Genomic DNA, 15,124 nt, shown 5'->3' with positions numbered 1-15,124 from the left:
GGTGATCCTGCTCCCTGCCGCTGGGAAAGCCCACAACACCACTGCAGACACCAAGGAGGGATTACGCCTAGGTGGTCTGCAACAGTAGGCACCAGCAGCCTGAAGCCCCCTTGCAATTGCCCCCACAGCTGACGAGGGACCCCACAGGACCACTGTGACTATGAGGAGGGGCCCAGGTCCAGTCAGCAACAGCTGACAGGGTCCCTGGTCTGGGCAGTCTAAACAGGTGCTCCCCCAACACCAGTAGAAACAAGTGAAAGCAGTAACTAAACTCTAGCTCTATGCAGAGGCACAAATCCACGCCATCAAGCAGTATGAAAAAATATACTAAATCTCAAGAACAGAAGGAAAATGACAAGTACCCAGAAAAAAATCCCAAAGACAATGAAATCTACAACCTAAATGACGATGAATTTAAAACAGCCATTATTAAAAAACTCAACGAGTTAAAAGAGAATACAGATAAACAACTCAACGAGTTCAGGAGCTATGTCACAAAAGAGCTTGATACTATAAAGAAGAACCAATCAGAAATACTGGAGATGAAGAACACAATGGAAGAGATTAAGAAAAATCTGGACTCTCTGAACAGCAGGGTCGATAATATGGAGGACAGAATTAGCAATGTGGAGAAGAGGAATATAGAAATGCTGCAGACAGAGGAGGAGAGAGAACTACGACTAAGAAGAAATGAAGAAACTCTCCGAGAATTATCCGACTCAATGAGGAGATGCAACATAAGGATTATAGGTATACCAGAGGGAGAAGAGAAAGAGAAGGGGGCAGAAAGCCTGTTCAAAGAAATAATGGCTGACAATTTTCCAAACCTGGGGAGAGAGATGGAACGTCATGTGACAGAAGCCAACAGATCTCCAAACTTTATCAATATAAGAAGACCAACCCCAAGGCATATAACAGTGAAGCTAGCAAAAGTCAACAACAAAGAGAAAATACTAAGGGCAGCCAGGCAGAAGAAAATAACCTACAAAGGAACCCCAATAAGGCTATCAGCAGATACCTTACAGGCTAGAAGAGAGTGGAATGATATATTCAAAACTCTGAAAGACAAAAACCTGCAGCCAAGAATACTCTACCCAGCAAAAATATTCTTCAAATACGATGGAGAAATCAAAACTTTCCCAGATACACAAAAGTTAAGGGAGTTCATTGTCACAAGACCTCCCTTCAAGAAATGCTCAGGAAGACCCTCATACCTGAAAAATCAAAAACAGGAAAGGGGTTACAAAACCCAGAGCAAAGGAGATAAGTAGAAGGACAATAACAGAAAGCAGCAGCTCTCCATCACAACAGATTAGCAAAAGTTCAATAAAACATTAAAGATAAAAGGAAGGGAAACGCCAAGAATAAATATAATCCTGTCATTTTAACCACAAACACACAACACAAGAAGGAAGAGGGAAAAAAAAAATCTGACAATAACAATCTAGGAGGGGAAGAGAAAAGGGATGGAACGTTTTAATTTAAGGAAATAAGAGGCTATCAGAAAATGGACTATCTCATCTATGAGATGTTTTATACAAATCACCTGGTAACCACTAAACAAATAATAAGAATAAAGACACAAATTACAAATAAGAAGAAAGCCAATACAGAAATTTACCTACCTGAATTAGTAATCCAAAAATCATGGGGCGAGAAACAAAGGAAATGCAAGAACACCAGAAAACAAGTGATAAAATGGCAGCAGTAGGCCCCCACATTTCAATAATCACTCTAAATGTAAATGGATTGAACTCTCCAAACAAAAGACACAGAGTGGCAGGATGGATCAAAGAACAAGACCCAACAATATGCTGCCTCCAGGAAATACACCTCAGCTCCAAAGACAAACACAGATTCAAAGTGAAGGGATGGATGACAATACTCCAAGCTAATAATGAACAAAAGAATGCAGGTGTTGCCATACTTATATCAGACAAAGTAGACTTCAAAGCAAAACAGATAAAGAAAAACAAAGAGGGGCAGTATATAACAATAAAAGGGACACTCCACCAAGATGACATAACACTTATAAATATATACGCACCCAACACAGGAGCACCAAAATGTGTAAAGCAACTCTTAATAAAACTAAAAGCAAACATCAACAACAATACAATAATAGTAGGGGACCTCAACACCCCATTAACACCAACGGATAGATCATCCAGACAGAAAATCAACAAGGAAATTATAGAATTAAATGAAAAATTAGACCAGATGGACTTAATAGATATATATAGAACACTTCATCCAAAAACAGCAGGTTACACATTCATTCTCAAGGATAGACCATATCTTGGGAAACAAAGCACACATCAATAAATTCAAGAGGACTGAAATAGTATCGAGCATCTTTTCTGATCATAATGCTATGAAACTAGAAATCAACTACAAGAATAAAGCTGGGAAAGGGCAAAAATGTGGAGACTAAACAACATGCTACTGAACAAACAATGGATTACTGAAGAAATTAAAGAAGAAATCAGGTATTATCTGGAGAGAAATGAAAATGAAAACACACCATACCAAATGATTTGGGATGCAGCAAAGGCAGTCCTAAGAGGGAAATTCTTTGCAACACAGGCTCACCTCAATAAGCAAGAAAAATCTTACATAAACAACCTCAAACGACACCTAACGGAATTAGAAAAAGGAGAACAAAGCCCAAAGTCAGTAGAAGGAGGGAAATAACAAAAACTAGAGCAGAAATGAATGATATTGAAACAAAAAAGACAGTAGAAAGGATCAATGAAACAAAGAGTTGGTTCTTCGCAAAAATTAACAAAATCGACAAACCCTTAGCCAGACTCACTGAAAAAAAAAATGACAGAAGTCTCAAATAAATAAAATTAGAAACGAGAGACGAGAAATCACAACAGATACCAAAGAAATACAAAGGATCATAAGAGAATACTATGAAAAACTAAATGCCAACAAATTGAACAACCTAGAAGAAATGGATAAATTTCTAGACTCATACAACCCACCCAAACTAAATCAGGAAGAAATAGAGAATCTGAATAGACCAATCACAAGTAAAGAAATAGAAACAGTAATCAAAAACCCCCCCAAAAATAAGAGTCCAGGACCAGACGTCTTCTCTGGAGAATTCTACCAAACATTCAAAGAATATTTAATACCTATCCTTCTCAAACTGTTCCAGAAAATAGAGGAAGACGGAGCACTCCCTAATACATTCTGTGAAGCCAACATCACCCTGATCCCCAAACCTGACAAGGACAACACAAAGAAAGAAAACTACAGGCCAATATCACTGATGAACATAGATGCAAAAATCCTCAACAAAATTTTGGCCAACCGAATACTGCAATACATCAAAAAGATTATACGCCATGATCAAGTGGGATTTATACCAGGGACACAGGGATGGTACAACATCCGCAAGTCAATCAACGTGATTCACTACATTAACACAAAAGGAGAAACAAAAACCACATGATCATCTCAATAGACGCAGAGAAAGCATTCGACAAGATCCAACATCCATTTATGATAAAAACCCTCAATAAAATAGGTATAGAAGGAAAGTACCTCAACATAATAAAGGCCATATATGACAAACCCACAGCCAACATCATACGCAACGGACAAAAACTGAAACCCATCCCTCTCAGAACAGGAACAAGACAAGGGTGCCCACTTTCACCACTCTTATTCAACATAGTACTGGAGGTTTTGGCCAGAGCAATTCGGCAGGAAAAAGAAATAAAAGGAATCCAAATAGGCAATGAAGAAGTAAAACTCTCACTGTTTGCAGACGACATGATCTTATATATAGAAAACCCCAAAGAATCCACAGAAAAACTATTAGAAACAATCAACAGCTACAGCAAAGTTGCAGGGTATAAAATCAACATACATAAATCAGTAGCATTTCTATATGCTAACAATGAACTAACAGAAAAAGATCTCAAGAACTCAATTCCATTCACGATCGCAACAAAAAGAATACAATACCTTGGGATAAATTTAACCAAGGAAGTGAAAGATCTATACAACGAAAACTACAAGACTTTCTTGAAAGAAATCGAAGACGACATAAAGAGATGGAAAGACATTCCATGTACATGGATTGGAAGAATAAACATAGTTAAAATGTCCATACTACCTAAAGCAATCTACAGATTCAACACTATCCCAATCAGAATTCCAATGCCATTCTTTACAGAAATTGAACAAAGAATCCTAAAATTCATATGGGGCAACAAAAGACCCCGAATTGCTAAAGCAATCCTGAGAAAGAAGAACACAGTTGGAGGCATCACAATCCCTGACTTCAAAACATACTACAAAGCTACAGTAATCAAAACAGCATGGTACTGGTACAAAAACAGGTGCTCAAATCAATGGAACAGAATTCAAAGCCTAGAAATAAAACCACACATCTATGGACAGCTAATCTTTGATGAAGGAGCTGAGGGCCTACAATGGAGGAAAGAAAGTCTCTTCAACAAATGGTGCTGGGAAAACTGGACAGCCACATGTAAAAGAATGAAAATTGACCATTCTTTTTCACCATTTACTAAAATAAACTCAAAATGGATCAAAGACCTAAAGATTAGGCCAAAAACAATAAGTCTTCTGGAAGAGAATATCGGCAGTACACTCTTTGACATCAGCTTCAAAAGAATCTTTTCGGACACCATAACCCCTCACATGAGGGAAACAATAGAAAGAATAAACAAATGGGACTTCATCAGACTAAAGAGCTTCTTCAAGGCAAGGGAAAACAGGATTGAAACAAAAAAACAGCCCACTAATTGGGAAAAAATATTCACAAGTTATTTATCCAACAAAGGCTTAATCTCCATAATATACAAAGAACTCACACAACTCAACAATAAAAAATCAGACAACCCAATTACAAAATGGGCAGGGGACATGAACAGACATTTCTCCAAAGAAGATATACGGATGGCCAATAGACACATGAAAAGATGCTCATCATCACTAATCATCAGGGAAATGCAAATCAAAACTACACTAAGATATCACCTTACGCCTGTTAGAATGGCAAAAATATCCAAAACCAAGAGTGACAAATGTTGGAGAGGCTGTGGAGAAAAGGGAACCCTCATACACCGTTGGTGGGAATGCAAACTGGTGCAGCCACTATGGAAAACAGTATGGAGATTCCTCAAAAAGTTAAGAATAGAAATACCTTATGACTCAGCCATCCCACTACGGGGTGTCTATCCTAAGAACCTGAAATCAGCAATTCCAAAAGTCCTATGCACCCCTATGTTCATCACAGCATTATTCACAATAGCCAAGTGATGGAACCAACCTAAGAGCCCAGCAACTGATGATTGGATAAAGAAGATGTGGTATATATATACAATGGAATACTACTCAGCCATAAAAAAGGACAAAATCGTCCCATTCACAACAACATGGAGAGACCTTGAGGGTATTATGTTGAGTGAAATAAGCCAGACAGAGAAAGACGAACTCTGTATGATTCCACTCATAGGTGGTAGTTAACATATGGACAAAGAGAACTGATCGGTGGTTGCCAGGGGAAAGGGGGGTGGGGGGAGGGCACTAGGGGTGAAGTGGTATACCTACAACATCACTAATAATGATGTACAACTGTAATTTCACAAGGATGTTAACTTTCATAACCTTAATAAAAAAATAATAATGCTCAAATAAACACATGAAAGTAAACAAAAATAGAAGTCAAGTGGCTTGCAAAATGTTTTAAAAGTAATACAAAATCATTTTTAAATTACTCACTTACTTTGCAACAAAATAATACAAATATTGATCTATTAGTCTGCCCTGAAAATGTCCAGAAACTCCTATATAACATGGGACAAAACATACCTCATTAAATTGTAAGAATAATGTTACTACAATATTTTAAATGTCAAATTTTGCATTTAAAAGAAAACATAATGTAGTTACTATTGCTGGACATCTTCTTGCTATATCTTCATGACGACAAAAATTCAAGAAAAGTTACAGTGAAAGGGCAAGTTGAAGGCAAGACAAGAAACAATAACATCCACAGAATTAAAAGCAATTATTTTTTATCACCTGTATTCTTCCACGCCCATAACATTTTGACACACAATACAAGGAGTTCAGTCATTTTAAGATTTGTATTTATTCCCTCTTTGAAGTTCCTAATCTATTAATTATAGATGGCATTTTAATAACTTTACAAAAGGAATCCAATTCGTATATTTTAGGTCTTCTGTGTAAATTATGAGGTCAGCTATTTGAATGTGTGGGTTCCCAGACTGTCTATGAGTCACTAGTACTCCCAGTTATGTGGTTTTAAAACCACATTTACAATCCCCATCAACCAAAAGAACCACAAAACCACAGTATATATTTGAATACCGGCAATTCTCACTATATTCCAGCCACACTACCCTTTTCAAGGAGTTCCTCAAACATGCCAAGCTCACCACTGCACAAGACGTTTGCCCAGAATGCTGATCATGCAGAGGCCTTCCCAAACCAAAATGCCCTTTCCCCTGTCTTCTCTACAGACCCAGAGCCAATGTCTTGAGCTGGTAGGACAACTGCTTTGATTGGCTATGAGATTGAAATTTTAATTCAGACTAAATGGCAGTTTTCAAAAAGACCTGAAAGCTACGAATCTGACTGAAATGTCATCAAGTGGCAGGGAAGGAAAATTCAACAGAATATAGTTGAAAGCAATATTTAGGGGGGAAAAATTATTTTCTATTGTAAATAAGTAAAATAGTGCCCCCACCTTCTGAACATTTTTGATTACATTGTTTTCATCACAGCCCTTACCCAACATGTTACTTATTTCTTTGGTGTCAGTATTTACACATTAGAATATAAGCTCCAAAGACCAGGGACCTTGCCTGTCATATTCACTACTGTATTACTGACACTTAGAATAGTATCCAACAGAGTAGATGCTCACATATTTGTGGAATGAACAAGCCCCAGTTATACACATCAAATATTCCTGCTATTACCTGTATGTACTCCACATATTATGACTAATTTTTTTTTTTTTTTGGAGGAAGATTAGCCCTCAGCTAACTACTGCCAGTCCTCCTCTTTTTGCTGAGGAAGCCTGGCTCTGAGCTAACATCCGTGCCCATCTTCCTCTAGTTTATATGTGGGACGCCTACCACAGCATGGCTGCCAAGCAGTGCCATGTCTGCACCCGAGATCCGAACCAGCAAACCCCGGGCCGGCCCCCTAATATTTTAACCTGAGCTGTAACTTGTTTACAGAGCCGATCAGGCACCAATTTATGCTACATACTATACAGAGGCAAGAGCCAGGTGACTTTCTGTGACACAACTAGGTTCACCAGGACCCTAGCAAAATACCTAATGAGAAATACCTGTCTTTGTCCATCCCCCTTCTCCAGCTTTCATTGTCCACCAGATAGATGTCCTATAAGTAGCTTTAATTAACATATATCACCTCCAGATTATGGTAAGTGCTCACTTATCTATTTTCACAGAACATGAAAACTCTCACATTTACTTTTATCACATAGTTTTATAGTAGGTGATTTAGTCCACCATTTCCACTTCACCCCTACCCATGGCCAACATACATACCTCTGAAATTGTTTTCTCCCTAGGCTGTAAGTGTCAAATATAACCATGTCTCTAGGATAGGACACAGGAATGAGGGAAGGAGGCCCTAAGGATAATGTGCCTCTTAGATGTCCATTCAGAAGGGCAATTTCCATCAACTCGATTAAACTGACAAGTTACATTCTAAGGCTCTCATTTATGTTTAAGTAAGACATTAAAAAGAATTACATACCCAGTTGTGTATCTTAACTACATTCACATCTTAGTATCACATCCATACTCCCTGCCACACATCTTCCTGACTCAATGCCTCTGCACTGGCTGTTCCTGTTCCCTCTACCTGGAACTCTTTTCCTAAATATGTAGATGGCTTGTTCCCTCACTTCATTCAGGTCTCACCTCAAATGTCATCTCTTTAGGGGTCTTCCCTGATCATCCTATTAAAAATAACACCTATCACCCTCTATCCTTTACCCTGTTTGTTTTTCCTCATAACATTTTTCACAACCTGACCTTAGTATATATGTATTTGCTTATATGTTTATTGCCTCTACCCTCCACAAAAATCTAAGTTACATAAGGGCAGGAATTTGTCTGCCTAGATCACCATGATCTAGTTGGAATTAGAAAATGCTAAATACTTGTTGAATGAATGAATTTATTTTCCACAGACTTAATGACTGCTGTTATGATTTCAGTGAACATGGTGTCATTAGCACAAATGCCCCCCATTCACGGTCACCCCACAAATTAGATTTTGAATACACACAAAATAGAAGTAATGATGAGTGACAGATTTTATGTGTAAGAGCCAAGAATAGATTAAGGGCTTGACAACATCTCTGCTCACATATATTTCAAATATTCTCCATTATCTATGGAAGTTTATTTCAAACTCCCTTGTCTAGCATTGAAGACCTTTGACAATCTGACCCTGACTTTCCTTTGTACTCTTATCTCCTACTGTTTCCTGTACTCCGGGCTACTTCCAGTACTCTGGGCTGCAAGGCTGCAACAATTCCAAGGAGCACCATTCATAGAGAAAGCAAGAAAGCACGCAGTCCTGCTTACAACGCAGCCAAACTAATCTAGTCTCCATTCCTACCAAATTTTCTCCTAACCACCACCTACAAAAAGTCTACTCATTCTTCAAAATCCAGCTCCAATGCTTTCTCCATAACACTTTGATGGTCCCGTGAAATGATCTCCTCAGTCTGTGAGGGACCATACAGCATGTGGTAACATTCCTGAAATTCTTGCCTTAGGGCAAATCATTAGTACTTTTATTCTTCTTTAGTGTATGGTAAGTTCCCAAAGAGCATGGACATTGTTTTACACATCTTTGTATCCTTCATGGTGCCTGCACGTGTGTCTAACTTTAATTTACTTTACTTTTACATTACTTTAATAATGAGTAAATTCTACATACATTTCGAATCACTCTATAGTATTTCCATTTTCTTTCCTCTCAAAGGATAAAAAAGTTTCCACTGAGAAAAGTAGCTTCATATTTCAGTTTAAAGTTTAGATTCTCTTGTGGTTTGGTTTTATACCTCTATCACCTCCTCTCTTTCTCTCTCTCGCTCTAGATCTAATTGGAAGAGAATAAAACCAGAAATTCCTCCTTTTAACCAATCAACACTCATTTACTGAGCACCTATAATGTACAGATACTGCAGTAGACTTCTCTTTTCAATCAATTATCGTCCATTTATGGAGCACCTACCATGAGGGATCATCGCACTACATGGTTAAGGCATCAGTAGATTAATAAAATCCCTGAACTAACAGGGCGTACAATCCAGAAAGGGAGTTAGATATGTAAACAGATCCTGTAACTAATACATAAGGCATAATGTAAGTGCTAGAAGAGACTGATGCAGTGCTATGGTTGAGCAGAGTAGGCAAAAATTAATTCCAAATGAGAGCACTAAGAAGAAAGGAGGTATCTGGGCTGGGTCTTGATGAATAACAGGATTTTAACAGGCAAATATTGAGGGGAAGGGTGCATTTCTGACAGAAGAAACAGCAAACATAAAGAGTCTTGAAGACTCTGGCATGCCAGTGATCCAACGAGTAACCAGCCAAGTAGAGGGATGTGTGTGTTTGTGTAAGAGAGAGTGAGAGTGTGTGTGTGTATGTTATTAGGGAAAAGACCCAGCTGGAAAGATCTCAGAGAATTTGAATCATCAAAGGTATCTGAGTAGGAAAGTGATATGGTCAGCACTGTGTTTTGGTCTAGAGCTCAGATTAGAGTTAAGAGATAAAAATAGTGAAATCATGGGAGTTAAGATTGTCCCAGAAAAAAAGTACAAAGATAGAAAAAAGGGCTGAAGATTAAATCCTGAGAAATAATTATACTGGGGAGGAGAGGAGGGAGGTCAATGAAAAACACAAATGATCTGAGAGACAGGAGACCAAGGAGACAGTGTCATAAAAACCAAAAGGCAAGCAGAGTTAGTGATCAACAATATCAGAAGAGAGGATGAATGTATCAGAGAAGAATCTCATTTGGCAATCAGGAGGTTGCTAGTGCTCTTGAGACTCACAGCTTCAATAAAATTGAGCGGGGGTAGGGGGAGAGTCAGATGACAGCAAGCCAAGCAAAAAGGTAAAGAATTACAAAGGCAGCAAGTGAGGGCTGTTTTTCTAAGAACTGTGACAGTGAACGGGAAGGGAAAAGAGCAAAAGTTTGAGGCCAAAGCAGAGTACAGGTTAAGTTTACACGAGGAGATACATGAACTCTCTTATCCTAGAAGTGAAAATAAAGGAGATTGAAACAAAATAAGAGGGGACACGCTGCCAAGTCCTGGGGGGAAAATGAAGGCTGAACAAGAACAAGTGGAAGGAGGCAATGTTGCAGTACCTTGGAAAAGAGCAGAATACAGAGGAAACAGAAAAATGTATGGTATTGACCAAGGAAGCTAAGGGCACTCCAGATAGATGGATAAAGTAACATGCTAGGAATTAAATGGGGTGAGGCTTAGCAAAATAAGATTTAAACAATTGCTATTTGGAAAAGGATACTCAATTGGAAATGAAGAAAATGAGCACTGAGGGCCTAGATGAAAACTGCAAAAGTAAAGGAACAAGCAGAATTATATGTTAAAACAACAAAGTTAAAACAGTAATATTGGAAAGTTTTTGGAGATATAAAACCCCCAAGCAACTAATAACTGTCTATGTCAAAACATAAAACACAAATCTTTGTACATATATCCAAAAGATTTCCAAAATCCAGCCAAGTCTACCTGCTTTAAATAGAGAATACAATCATTATGATCAAATTCCAATATAAAAAAAGTAGGTGGTTTTTGCTCCAGTGGGTTCTGACTTGTAAGTTTCATATCAAAGTTTTGCGTGTTCACAACTTATTAGCCATCCCTCTGAACACTGTCACCCACAAAATCAATAAATTTAACTTCATCCAAGTTATTGATAAAGAGGAAGAGGGCATATTCTTTCAGAAGGATACTAAAGCCCTCCCTTCAGAGTTGATGATGATTTATTACTCATCATTCTTCAGATACAGTTGTTTGACTGACAATGAATCAAATTCTAACTGTATTATCATCTAGCCCACATTTGTCCATTTTGACCAGAGGACATGATAATTCTGTCAAATATGCTCTTGTGAAATCTAATTGTACAATGTCTAAGGCATTTTTCTACAGAACCAGTCTATTAATCCTGCCAAAAAAGGACGTGAGGCTAACTGGCCATTCCCCATCGCCCTGTCTCTATTCAAGGTACCACTAGCCTTGAATTTAAATGATCCTACGAAGAATGTCATGGATCTACTCTGGCGGGGTCTCACTACATTTCTCCAAGAAGACAACCTTCCACTTTTTAATTAGCTATTTCTAAATATATGAATATAAGGCAATCCCCTCCACCTCCCAGTAAGGAGAGAAAAAAGAAAAGAAGGTTTTCTGGCCTACCTGAATATGTAAACTTTTGGTGATATAGATAAAAGAATCAAATGTCTACTCATAATGTCCATTATGTTACATTAGTTATACATATTTAAAATCACATAGTGCATAAAACAATATTTAGAAATTATTTCCCCCCCCCCTGCATTTTATAAAACAATTTTATTGAAATTTTTCCAGTGTATCTCTGGCACCTGTCTTCATGTTCACCAGAGTGACTGAGTCATTTACCAGTTTTTTCAAAGAGTTACCACCTTCATTTTTTTTTTATAAAAGTTGTTTGATCAAGTTACAGAACTTTTTGAATCCTTGTGATCTTTTTAACCTAAGTACCATTGTCTACACATTCAGGCAGTTTTTTCATTCTATAGGTGCGTGCTGTAGATGCAGACTCATAACCTCCACAAGGTAACCACTCACTAGTACTGAAGGAGCTTCAGACTTCTATCTCCTCCAACAAGCCTCTGTAAGGCTTTGAATGGAGTAAAGTGACTTGCTCTTTTCTGAGAGAGAATTACTGGTGGTGTGTGTCGGGGGGAACATGACAACTTGCTTTATATCTAGGTAACCAACAAGTCAAAAATTCACAGACAATCAGGAACTCAATTATTTCTAATTACATTTCAATTAATGTATTAGTTGAATTAATCGATTAAAGTATTTCAATTAATAACAAGCTATTGCTTATGTTAACACACAGATGCATTAACAGGAGTCTTTAATTTTAATTAAAGTCTTTAACAGAAGTTAAGTTTTCTTTCTAAACTAACACATTAGAACTCTGCTATACTGTTATAAAAGTCAAGTCAAGCAGGATGGGTTACTCAATTTCTGTGAATTTGTCTTCTTAGGGAAACAGCAAGAATAGTAATTCCAGTAATTTATCTATATCCTGTACTAATTAAGCGCCAGTCACTATTTTAAACGTTTTACATCGTTAACTCAATCTTCACAATGCTCCTATGAAATAGGTGCTACTGATAATTCCATTTTATTGATGAGGAAACCCAGGAACGGAGAGGTTAAGAAATTTGCCCAAAGTCACACAGCTTCTAAGTGGTAGAAATTCAGTCTGATTCTAGGCCTCTCCCCCTTTTAAAAGAAGATATATTGCCTCTTAAATCAGTAAAATTGGGTCTACATTTTATAAGACAGTCCCATCTATCAAGCAGTTAATGTCAGTAGTCTGAAGAAGACATGAATGAGATTCCAGTATATTTTAATATATTTGCGATTCTATTATTTTCTGTTCTCATCCCCACTGCCTGAAGGCACAATAAGGGGTTTGGGGGAGTAGTTCATCCCTTGTATTTACGTTCCCTGAGCTAATCGCTACCCCCATTTCAGTCAGTACTTTTAAGGCAAAATCTTCCCACTATAAACACAAACACAGAACAGACTAAGCGCCCTGTCTCCCTCATTCGCCTCCAAACTTTTTAACAGACGGTAGAGAATCTGCCCCTCTGGGGCCAGCACTCCCTCGCTATCCCAAATCTCTGAAACTAACTTTAAGCGTTTTCTTTGTTCAGGTAACTTTCCTAAGCCCTAAAACGATGGCAGCACTTCCTCAGTAGTCATCTGGTTGTGTCCTATAACGGGGTTCAGGAGCAGTTTCCCAAGGAAAAAAAGGTAAAACGTGAACTCAAGAACGGGAGGCCGGGAGGGAAGGTGTGGCGCGCAGGCCAGCGAGGGCACCGCTGCCCGCCTCGGAATTTCTGCAGACAGGACGAGAACGGGAACTGAAGGTGGGGGTCGAGCCACTGGAACCTGTTAGGCTGCGTTTTCTCCGATTTTCCTCTCACGCGTCTTAGACTCTCGCTTCAGAAGAAACTGAGACCCTAAGAGTACGAACTGCCCCACTGGTCAGGACACAGCGCCACCATTCATCCCCAGCCCGAGGCCAGAGCTGGGCCCGGGAAGCAGTGCTCCCCGCCAGCCCTCCCTGGGCCTTTCTCACACGGGTCAACCGGCGGGAGGGGCAACAGGAGCCTCTCGACCCCAAGGCCAGAGACCCGCGTTCCTGTCCTCGGCGGCAGCCTCCCCGGCTTCCCTTCCGGGAGACAACCCCTGAACTCTCCCACATTTCACCCCCGAACCCGAACCAACCCTCTCCCGAAGAGCTGAACCGAGCGGTCACGGAGTAAAACCCAAGAGGGACTGAGGGTCTTACCTTTAACAGATTAGACGTCGCCATGTTCCTTCAACTTAGATTCTCGCGAGACGACGCGAGATTTCGTGGCGCTCCGGGCCCGACCACAAGCGGAGGCCGGAGTTGCCACCAGGGCCGACGGACCCAGCGGCCCGCACCGGGGGTGTCCTGGTCGCCGGGGCGGCGTGCTGACAGCGCTGACCTTGTCCCAGGCACCTGGAGCTTCCTTTCTCTTTTCCCCTACATGGTCACCGGAGCTTCCCCACACGAAAGAGCTCATACAAACGCTCAGGGAGACGGCAACGGCGAATGGTGAGAAGATAACAGGAGCCGACCTGAATGGGAAGAGGAAGCATCGACTCCACCAGCCTCCCCACTCCGTCGGATTAGCCTTTGTGGTTGCACCCGCGGCGGCCACCGGCAACGAATTTAGCTCGACTTAGGCCGGGCAGCTCGGGTTCCCCGGGCGCATCACGTGACGCGGCGGGCGGGGGCGCGCTCGGGAGCGAGCGTGGGAGCCTGGAAGCCTCGGTGGGCCGGGAGGCTGCGGAGAGGGCGAGAGCACGCCCTCTGCTGGCGGGACCGCACGTTTTCTCTCTTCCCTCGCCCCAAATCTGGCGAGCCGGGGCTGAGGAAGACACCTTATCCCGAGTGAAATGCTTATGACAGCTCGTCTTAGGCCCGGCAGCTCATGCAGTAAGAACTGGCACATAGACGGCGCCCAATGAATATGTGTTGAATGAATGCACAGAAGTATTTATTAATACTTCTATTCAAGAGTGCCTGGCACTGAAATCATCTAGAAAAGGTTGTTCAGGCAATGAATATTCATCTTGGATTTCCTGAAGGCACATTATCTTAGAAGATCCTAAACCATAAGTCCCCAGGCTTTATCGCTTCAGACCAGAAACACGCCAAGGGAAGAGAATATATATGTAGAATCTACAATATACTTGGTATTGTCACGCATGTTTGCAAACAATCTCATTCATACGTTCATAATATGTTGGAAACAAGTAAGAGCTATGGAGTAAAAGCAGGAAAGGGGAATGAAGTTTGCAGTTTTCAGTAGAGTGATCCAAGTAGTCCTCACTGAGAAGATGGCATTTGAGCAAAGTCTTGAAGGAAGTGTGGGAGAAGAGCATTCCAGACGGGGGAAGCACAGCACCATACCTGAGGTGGCAGGTTGCCCAGAGTGTCCGAGGAACAGCGAGAAGGTTGGTGTGTTCAGAGCAGAAAGAGTCAGGAGGGCGTTAGATGGTATAGGGCCTTGTAGACCACTGGAAAGACTAGCTTTCATTCTGAGTGAGACTGGGATCATGCAGGCTTTTGAACAGAGAACTGATGATCAAACTCCCATTTTAACGTGATCTCTCTGCTGTGTAGTGAATAGAAGCAGAAGGGTAATTTAGAAAGTTTTTGTAATATCTCATTAAATTGACACAACAATCAAGCCACCTAGGTGTCCCCAT

General features: G+C 40.2%; 1 protein-coding gene across 1 annotated transcript in view; it reads right to left on the bottom strand.

The window, feature by feature from the left end:
- Positions 1 to 14,159, bottom strand: part of CUL5 (cullin 5) — an 89,544-nt gene extending 75,385 nt beyond the window's left edge. Inside the window, exon 1 of the mRNA XM_023644745.2 lies at positions 13,674 to 14,159. Within this exon, the coding sequence (XP_023500513.2) occupies positions 13,674 to 13,697 (24 nt within the window). The 5' untranslated portion in view covers positions 13,698 to 14,159. The remainder of the gene's footprint in view (positions 1 to 13,673) is intronic.
- Between the last annotated feature and the right edge of the window lie 965 nt (positions 14,160 to 15,124).

Source organism: Equus caballus, chromosome 7 (assembly GCF_041296265.1).
Source record: "Equus caballus isolate H_3958 breed thoroughbred chromosome 7, TB-T2T, whole genome shotgun sequence".
Lineage (NCBI taxonomy): Eukaryota > Metazoa > Chordata > Mammalia > Perissodactyla > Equidae > Equus > Equus caballus.
This window is presented reverse-complemented; position numbering and strand designations above follow the sequence as displayed.